Source organism: Lithobates pipiens, unplaced genomic scaffold (genome assembly GCF_037356315.1).
Source record: "Lithobates pipiens isolate NorthernLeopardFrog02 unplaced genomic scaffold, aLitPip1_a1.2 Scaffold_8, whole genome shotgun sequence".
Classification (NCBI taxonomy): Eukaryota; Metazoa; Chordata; class Amphibia; order Anura; family Ranidae; genus Lithobates; species Lithobates pipiens.
Genome location: NW_027507903.1, coordinates 394,024,478 through 394,035,213, shown reverse-complemented (window position 1 = coordinate 394,035,213; position 10,736 = coordinate 394,024,478). Strand labels below are relative to the sequence as shown.

At 35.7% G+C, this 10,736-nt stretch overlaps 1 protein-coding gene across 3 annotated transcripts in view; it reads left to right on the top strand.

Annotated features, from left to right (window-relative positions):
- Nucleotides 1-7,055, top strand: part of PITX1 (paired like homeodomain 1) — a 34,877-nt gene extending 27,822 nt beyond the window's left edge. For all 3 annotated transcript variants that reach the window (XM_077473977.1, XM_077473976.1, XM_077473978.1), the window contains one exon: nt 3,631-7,055. In XM_077473977.1, the coding sequence (XP_077330103.1) occupies nt 3,631-4,179 (549 nt within the window). In that variant the 3' untranslated portion in view covers nt 4,180-7,055. The remainder of the gene's footprint in view (nt 1-3,630) is intronic.
- The last annotated feature ends 3,681 nt before the right edge of the window (nt 7,056-10,736 follow it).

Below are 10,736 nucleotides of genomic sequence, written 5' to 3'. Positions count from 1 at the left end.
GTGGAAGGATATTCCAAAAGGGATTGTATTTATTTATTTTTTATTAAAAGTATGATGAGACACGTAGATATCAGCGGTTGAATTTTCTTTAATTTCCTGCCAAGATAATGTCATAAGATGTAAAATTCTAGACCAAAGCTGTGTACTGAAAAAATATATATTTGTGCTTAAAAATATCGCTTTTACATACACATTTTGGAACAAAAACTAAAATGCATTTACAATGTAATTATAGAAAAAAATCTAAATGCTTGCAAACAGATTTAAAAAAATATATATATATAAAATATATATATATATATATATATATATATATATATAAAACCAGAATTTTGCTACTATATCTATTTTCTGCAAGTAGAAGTAAGATCAACCTAGGGACATAATATTAATACTAATAACAATAAAAATAACAATAATAGAAATAATAAATAATAATATGATTAGGAGGTGTAGAGTGAAAAAAAAAAAACGATACTCTTCCATGGTCCTTTCTCTTTTCCAGTTTGAAACAACTCCTTGATTGTTTTATTTTAGAAAAGCAGGGAAGCAAATTATCTGCACACAATTGGTAAAAATAAAATGCCACAGCATAGTATTATTTCTTTTATTCTAAGGCAATTCCACATTATCAATGCAAATCTGTTTTTCTAATTATGATTCCACTAGGGTTTACTTGCTTTCATTTAGGCTAGAAAGAGCGACCAACGAGCCTGTCTGGTGTGCTTCTACAGCAAATACCATTTTAATTAGGAAAGCTTTCTGTCAAGTCGTTATTTTTACCATGCGTGTTGTGTGTACCTGTAAAGGAACTGAATGGCAATAAGTTATATTAAACAAAATCCAAGGTGCTTTGCGTGTTCACAGAGCAGAGTCAACTCTGCAACTGGTCAGAGCAGTAAATCCTAATTAGTTATACATGCATAGACTGCATATCCAAAGGGCAATGTAAAGATTTTTCCTTAAACATTACTAATCCAATACCCTTTTTATGATCTGTAACAAGGGAATTTTATGATGCTGTGTAAGTAGTCGGAAGTGCTGGTCTACTAGTGCACCAATAGTTTTTTTTTTTATCATTAAAGAGAGGCCATTGATAAAACATCAAGCATTGCCAATTAATATGCTTGGTACATTTAAAGAAAGGGATTTAAATGCAGGAAAAAAGCCATCTCCTTGAACAGGACTGGAAGTCTGTTACAGAGGTGAGGGTATGCAGTATATATAGCAAATACAGCTGCTGGATTATTATAATGAGACACCAGCCAACATGCAGAAGTTTAGTAATAGAGGTGTAGTAAATGGCAAGTAATAGATGACTAACGTGCCTATCCAGATGGCAGAGAGCTAAAACAGGCAAATGAAGTTCTCCAGCTGTAGGGAACTGAATATCTGGTGTTCCATGTATTTGGCAGCTAGTTTACAAGATGGTACTTGTAGTTCCACTGAACTTTCCCTTAGAAGGAGGCAAGCCATGCTGGCCAGCTTTTATATAAATATAATTCATACAAGATATGCCTTGCAGGCAATGATTGGTCCCTACATCACAATGGAAATCAATATGAAGAGGAAAGCATGGTGGCTAGCTTTGGTGTAAATATAATGTATATATGATATGCCTTGCAGGTGGTGACTGGGCCCTTTAGTTTCACCACAGGGGAAGCCAACTATGGAAAAGAAGTCGCCATGGCCAGCTTTTGTGTAAAAATAATATAAGAGCATTGAAGTGGGTGGCTGGGCTTTTCAATTCCACCACAGTGGACCCACTATGGAGAAGAAGTCATGGGGACCAGCTTTAGTGTAAATATAATTTAGACGTGATATGCCTTTCAGATAGTGGCTGTGCCCTTTAGTTCCACCACAGGGAAGCCAGATATGGAGAAGAAGCCACTGTGGTCAGCTAGTGTAGATATAATTTATACATAAGCTTTGCAAGAGGTGGTTGGGCTTTACAGTTATGCCACAATGGAAGCCAAATATGGGAAAAAACAATGGAAGTCAGCTTTAATGTATATGCCATTTATACAAATGATTTTCGCATATGGTTTCTGAGCAATACAGTTCCACCAAAGTGGAAGCGAGTGGAAGCCAACTATAGAAGGGATGGCATGGCGGTGGCCAGTTCCAAGCTATTGCTGACTTGCAGATCAGGACGTATAGTACCACCACTAACTGCCTAATATGTGTTTTACAGTACCTACAGCTCCGATGCATTAAAGGAACACTAAGGGCAGAAAGTAATTCCATAAAAGCTATGGCTGTAATTTGAAGTTCACTAAGTTGGAGAGGGCTTATTGAGACAGTAGGGTATGCCAGGCTGATGTGGCACAGAACCTTTTGGAGTAAACACTTGAGTCTTTTACAGGCTTTGTAGCCGTGGGAGCCATTCTACCTTAGCAAGTTCGCAAGCTGGGACTTGTAGTGCAGCCGTAGGTGGTAAACCAGAGTGCCCTGAAGGCTGTTGATACAAAATTGGACTGAGGGCATAACTAATTTGAGTTCCATCTTGGCTGTAGAAGTCAGAGAATCCCTACCTGCGGTCAAGGGTTTACAAGGCTGATTCTTGTAGTCACATCACAAAATTGCTGATCACAGCTTTCAAGCCTCATTGGTCATTTTGTTTATTTCCTACAAGCGTTCTCTAGAAAGAAAAAAAAAAAGAATCATAAACCTACATCTAAATCAAATGACGCCACCATACCAGAATATTTGATTTCATGGCTTTCTTAACTAGTGGATAAATAGTTTTGTGTATTTTTTTTTTTTTTATAAACTGACTCATTGCACCTGAATGAGGACAAACATTTGGCTTTGATTCGATGATTAAACACATCTTCACCTTTTTCATTTTCATATCTACATAACCTCGACTCTTTTAGTAAATCAGCTGCTTAAAATTGTTACCAATAGCAACCGATAAAGTTTGCCCTTCCATTTTACTGGGGAATTAAAGAAGAAATCTATTTTGTGGCTTTAGGCAACAACTCTGCTTCAATGTATTTTTCTGGATTTAATAAATCAGGCGCATACTATTACTTTACCGACGGTTTGTTAATGATTCATTTATAACATGCATTCAAATTTGAAGCACAAATTGTGATAAAGTCATTTACGTAAATACCTAAATGAAACACCATTTGATATCCCATTGACCTCATAACTTTTTGGTAGGGGATTTGTGTAGTATTGGATTATGCAGTTACAGTGCCTAGAGTAATTATACTAATGAGACTACTTTAGTACCCTCAATACACACGCTCTGTATTAATTATCCTTATTCCATGATTATGTCCTCCAAGGGGATATTTAATTCTTTGCTGCACTTATGCCAATTCTCATTTGCGCAGAAACTTTGTTTCCACTTTCCAGGAATGTATTATACACAGTTTATAATAAACTCCAACCTGGCTTGATGAAGACCTATATAAGCCATGGGCACAATCTGGTTATGACTGTTTATCAAGGAGTAGCAGCTGTTGCCAGAATATACGTGCTTCTAATTAATGGGGAGATAGACCAGATTGTTGTGTTCTTTTTGAGGTCAGAACAGTATATTGTAAGATCTCTAGGTAGTTAAAGGTGATTCTTTTGCTGTTAGGTCTGACAATGTACCGGTTATTCTACCTGCAGGTCTGGTTTAAAAACCGCAGAGCCAAGTGGAGGAAAAGAGAACGCAACCAACAGATGGACCTGTGCAAAAATGGCTATGTTCCCCAATTCAGTGGTCTCATGCAACCCTATGATGATGTGTATGCCGGCTACCCATACAACAACTGGGCTACTAAAAGTCTGACTCCTGCTCCTTTGTCCACAAAAAGCTTCACCTTCTTCAACTCCATGAGTCCATTGTCTTCTCAGTCTATGTTCTCTGGTCCAAGCTCAATCTCTTCCATGAGCATGCCATCCGGTATGGGACACTCTGCTGTTCCGGGTATGCCAAACTCAAGTCTAAATAACATCAATAATCTTAATAATATAAGCAGTTCTTCGCTCAACTCAGCAATGTCTTCAACGGCTTGTCCATATGGACCTCCTGGTTCTCCATATACAGTTTATAGAGACACTTGTAATTCCAGTTTGGCCAGCCTTAGACTTAAATCCAAGCAACATTCAACTTTTGGATACAGCAGCTTACAAAGCCCAGGATCTAGTTTGAACGCGTGTCAATATAATAGTTGATGGACTGAGCCTCAGATCATTGTGCCCTGTGGACTTTGCTTCTTCTTTTTTTTTTTTTTTGAGGATGGACCAGGAAAATGTTTTTTATTTTATTTTTTATTTTTTGCAAGAGACATCAGACTTAAAACACATGGATGAGTTGCAATCTTCTCTCTGGATTATGCGGGTTGTATGTACTTGAACTTGCACAGGAGTTTTCATTGTCCACTTTATAGAGAGATTAGTGGAGGTAACATGTTCAGATATAAATTCTTGGTGGTAATCAGATACAAGGGGGGCTGTTTTGTGGTATACACTGAGATTGGTGACCATTTTATCGCTGCAAAACAGGAGTTTGCAGAGGGTGGATCTAGGGGGGAGAGGAAAAAATTTAGGTATTAAAAAAATAAGGGTTAACCACTTAAAAAGGTTATATGTAAATATAGGTGTGCAGTTACTTTGTGTCAGATTGTGCGCCACAGTTGAATAAACTGGTTTTTAATGCACGGATCTCGATGTTTGTCCAGTTACAAAAAAAAAAACATTAAAAAAACAAAAAAAAAAGATGTGATGGTTTCCAAATAAAGTGCAAGTTACCACCTCTACAATTAAATGACAGTTCCCTAACCCGGAGAACAAGGATTTAATAACTCCACCTGCACCTAATTCATACCCCACATGATCCTCCAAATTGTATTTATGCTATGCTTCGATCTAAATAGATCGTCCTTATTTATCTGCAGTTTTTTTGATGTTTTAGGCTCCCCATGTATCTTAAATATGCTATGTAAAATAAAATAACGGAAACAATAACGCAAGAATCCTACTGGTGCATTGAAATACCTTTTGAGCCAGGTCATAAATGACAGACTCCACAGTTTCCCGATGGCTGAAAAAAATATCCTAATGTAACTAATGTCATCATGCCTTTCTGTAAAATGATGTGAAACACAAAAAAATAGAGGATTATTATTTTACCTGAGAAATGGGCTTGCTGCGATTTATGAAGACTGAAGCTAGTGTGGATTTGAAGCCCAGGTCAATTAAAACGATCTTTGTTCCTGATTTCATAAATTTGCCTTAAAAGTACGATTTTGGGGAATTGTCTATTTTGGCTTACTGATGGACTGTGGCCAGGAAATCTGGGCTCTGTTCAAACATCCGGTCAAATTCAGAGTTTTTGTTTAATCCCCCATTATTTGGGTGTTTGAAAGGAATACAGTTTCCTAACACTCTTCGAGGTTGATTTACTGGAGAGAATGCCTATTTGGCTTAATAATTAGTGGGGTTCCTAGGGTCCTGATAGACCAGGAGCACCACTGGGCACACAAGGGGCTGGTAGACTACCACCACCATGACCATTATGGAACAAATCAATGTCTAATATATATTTTTAAAAGAAAAAAAAAGTCACACTTTGACAAAATTAATAATAAATAGACTGAAAAGTAGAAACAGTTTCAAAACTGTATAAAGCAGAGAATGTATTAATAGGAGACCCTGGACTTTGGATACCCGGCCCTGGCACATGTCAGGGTCTAACTACAACAATCCTGGATAGGTGTAGGTCTAGGTTCCTAATAGACCAGAGGCACCCCAGGGTACACAGGGGGTACCCTATGCACACTTGCTTAAAAACGCTGTGTCTACAGGCTGTTTTGCCTGTGAAGGAGCTCAATGTTATCCTATGTGTGTTTGCACATTGGGACGTTATATTTTAAGCTCAGCGTTTAGAGGCAGGAAAAAAAGATCTCCTCTGGTTTGCGTTTTTGATTGGAATTTTCTGGCAGTAAAAAATAAACAATAATAAAAAAAACGCTAAACACTCCTAAGCATATGTAGAAAAAAAATCGTGTTTTTAAGCCCAGTATTCATGAGGGACTGGTAGGATACCATGATGACCACTTTGCATCAAATCCAAGTCTACATAATATTTTTAACTGAACAAAAATGAATAGTTAAAAAAAAAAATCTGTAAAGTCACAGTATGATAACAAAACAAATAATGGATGGATTAAAAGTAGATAATTTATATAATGTTTTAAAGCTGTATAATGTATAGAATATATCATCTGCTTATCTCAAAGGATACCCAGACACTCAGTAGACGTCCTGGTCGCTATTGTCTAGAAACACCCCTGATAATGACTGTTCACTTTAGACCATGTGAAAGTAACAAAAATCAGTTGTATAGTATACCTTACACATGATTGGGTATTCAAAGGGACCATAGCTTCATCCTATTCACATAGCTGTGTGAACCTACACTTGAGCAGCCACCCAAAAATAACATGAAGGTAGATACAAAAAAATGAAAAATAAAAATAAAGTATGCGTTCATCGAAAATATTTTGCATTGCAAAGTGAACTTTCAGTATTTCTTCAGTAAATCAACCCTCATAGTAGAATTGTCCTCCAAGCTCTCTTGGGTTATTGAAGGGTACAGATACAACTGTTTTTGTGTTCCATACAAGGCATACACTTTGTAAATTGCCTCCATTTGTTGCCGAGATTGTCATTTTTATTCCTTTAGGTTAGAAGGATTTGAAATTCTTTCATCCCCTACAATCACACTCTCACCTTCTTTCCCCTCCAGTCTTCTCAGTGTATTGTACATCTGTGGTAACGGTCATGTGGATGAGTGGATGTGTATAGTAATTATGATGTCGTGAAAAAGAATGCAGTGTCTTTTTTTTTATAACTTATGTTTTTTTTTTTGTTTTTTTTTTGTGAATACTTTCTTTTTGTTATTTTGTTTCTCCAAAAATTAAGAGCATGGGAATAAAACAGATTTAAGCAAAAGCTTTTTGTGTTTTTTGCTAGCTATTTTTTTGTTATTTATTATGATGTAATATTACATTTTCTTTTAAAAATAAGAATAAATGTATCAACATTGATTTTGCTTGTTTTTTTTTTTTATCTTTTTCCCTGGTGGTCTTTAGCAAAGTCGGGTAAAAATGTGATGGGTCATTATGTACCTTCCGCCATGACCGCAAACTTAAGCTTCCAAAAATGTAGTGAGTCATTTGCTAAATGGTGTAAACTTTACGCTAGTTCTTTTCATCCGCCAGGTTCGGTGGGCATTACATTTAACATTGATCATCTGATGTTCTGTGAAACTGAATGAAATCGGGATGTTTTCATTTCAGATTTATTGATTGGTTTTGGTTGATTGGGGAATCTATTGGCTAACAAATTTACATGCTGGGTTATAGGGTTAAAAAAATAAAATAAAGGTCGGCATTAGAGGCTGTAATTGAATTTGTATATTTACCTCCAGTAACCTACAAGCCCTCTTTAGAACCTTGAAGATGCTAGTAGTTCCAGCTCGCAACAACCATTATTATTTATTAGCTACAACGCAACAAATATATGCTGAAAACTATATGCATGAAATATGAAAGAACTTTAGGAAGTGACAAGTTAAAATAAAACAAACAAACAAAAAATATGATCTGCAAAGGATAAAGAAATGAGACCCTCGGTTATGAAATCAGAAATTGATCCCTTTTCACTAGTTTACACATGGGCAGCACGTTCTTATTACTGCACCATCCGCTCTGGTCTATAGGTAGTTCCATTCCCATACTAGAGTAGTACAGTGGCTGCCTTCAGTGGACCCAGCAAAAGTTTTTTTGGATCTAGATCTCCGAGTAACCTTATTCTGTGTTCTATACACCCCCACAGCAGAATTGTAGGAAAACGAATACAGGCACACCCCACTCTTAAGTACTCAATGGGGTTTATTTACTAAAGCTGGAAAGTGCAAAATCAGACTCACTTTCTGTATAGAAACCAATGAGCTTTCAGGTTTTATTACCAACGCTTAATTGAACAGGTTGGGGTTAGAAGCTGATTGGTTTCTATGCAGAAGTGAGCCTGATTTTGCACTTTCCAGCTTTAGTAAATAAACCCCATTGTGTACTTAAACGTGGAGTATGCTTGTAACAGAATTTAAGCCGAACTGTGATTTAGAACCTCCAATGCAATACTTCCGTCCCTTATTTCAGAGCCCAGTGCCCCAGTGTTTGTTTGTTCCTTTTATGTGGCATTATTAAAAGCTAGCAAGGAGACTTGACCCTGGAGCTAAAGTTGATGTATATGTTAAGACAGATAGATGTGGTAGTTGGTTGTAGGCTCAAAAAACTCCAGTTTTACAAAAGCAGAACATGGAATACCATAGAGAAAACTAGAGGGATGCCAATGAGGCCAAAAGGTAAGTGAATACAACATTACAAATACACACACACACACACACACACACAATTGAGGTTATTTACTAAAGGAGTTGAACATTTTCACACCATAATTTGTGTGAATATTCACTTAAATTATCCAATTATGTATATTCACAGCCTCTCACTCTCTCAAATGCTACATTTTTAATACAGGTCCATATATAAATACATATGCCTAGCAGTAAATGATTAATACTTTATTACTACAAGAAGTGTTTTCTTTCTCTCACTATATCTATCTATCTATCTATCTATCTATCTATCTATCTATCTACACATGCACAAACACACACATAAAGACATACACTTTTATAGTATATATGCACTTTTTCAAATGCATTAATACCTTCATATATGTGCATTTTTATATGACTAAGGACATACACATGTATATTATATAAGTGCATTTTTATATGGATAAGGACATACAAATGTATATTATATAAGTGCATTTTTATATGAATAAGGACATGCACATGTATATTATATAAGTGCATTTTTATATGAATAAGGACATACACATGTATATTATATAAGTGCATTTTATATACATACAGATGTGCAAATGTATGTGCATTTTTATATGCACCAAAGAAAAGCAAATATATATAATATTTTATATGCATCAATACATACACATTGAATATCATATATGTGCATTTTTATATGCATAAGGACATACACTTATAAGTGCATTTTTATATACATACAGATATTCAAATGTATGTGTATTTTTTATATGCACCAAAGACAAGCAAATATATAAAATTTTATATGCATCAATACATACACGTGCATATCATATAGGTGCATTTTTATATAGACATGCAGATGTATAGCATATATGGGCCTTATTTGGCACACCAATGTGTTCTTGTGTAGCTGATATTAGAGATTATTTATTTTAAATAATTTACAGCAGACATTTTTTTTATGCCCCTCTTTACCTTTTCAAATTCATTCCCACCCCTTCACCTCCAACCGCTCAGCAAAGTATACCACACAAGAGGGAGAAATACCAGTTACCCAAGTTTTCTTTGAATTTACACACAATAATAGGTTTGTCAAAACGAAATGGTTAAGTGATTTTTAAAAGCAATTGTTTGTCCTGCGTGTTTGACTATGTATGCCCTGAATACTGTGTTTATAGAGAGACCTGAAATCCTTGAGAATCCCTATAAAAACTTCGCTGAAATGCAGGCAGCGTTTTAAAGAATTACATGTCTGTTTCTGCTCCAAGCGCCGAGGTATTTTTTCCCTGGGCTCCAGCTCTCAAAGCACAACTACATCACTCTCTCCACATTGCAATTGGGTGTGTGCAATTATAATCAAGGCTGAGGATTTGGTTACTGCTGTCACCTCCTAGGACTGCTCTACTGGCACAGTCTACTGGCAGTTACCTTCAAACACAACTGTGAATGTGTAAAACTAGCAAAAAAGGAGCAAAATACTTCACATTTATAGGCTAAAAGCTTTCATAAGAACACAAGTATAGGATCAGAAGAAAAACCAGTAGGACCCATACAGTAAAATAGGGCTGCCTTTATTTGGTTTCTTACTGAGCCATATATATTATATCTATATATATTTTACATATGATAGCAGCCTGATTTTACTACACACACACACACACACACTTATTAATAAAATAAAATGATTTATATATATATATATATATATATATATATATATATATATATATATACACACACATACATACATACATACATACATTCACACATACATACACACATGCTTATTAAAAAAAAATAGTGATATATAGTAAGTTATAGTAATTATAGTACTGCTATAATAAACAGTATGTGTGTGTGTAAATACTGTATAAAGTATACCTTTGTATTATATAAAATTTACATCATTTTATACCATTTTAGTTCATTTAAAAAAATAAATATTATTATACAGGATTTATATAGTGCCAACAGTTTGCACAATGTTTTACAACATGAGGGCAGACAGTATAGTTACAGTACAGGAGGAATGAAATGCCATGTATATTGAGACTACATATTCAAATGTACAGGCATTACTCTGGCTATATACATCACAATGCAATTATTTGATATATAGATTGCATCAAAAATTAACTGCATTAAATGGACAGCTTAATAAACAACAACCTTACTTTGTTGAGGGCGGCACAGTGGTGTAGTGGTTAGCACTCTCACCTAGCAGTAAAAAGCGTCACTGGTTTGAATCCCAAGCACAACACTACCTGCCTGGAGTTTGCATGTTCTGCCTGTGTGGGTTTCCTCCGGGTACTCCGGTGTCCTCACACACTCCAAAGACATGCAGGTAGGTTAATTGGCTTCAGTCCCA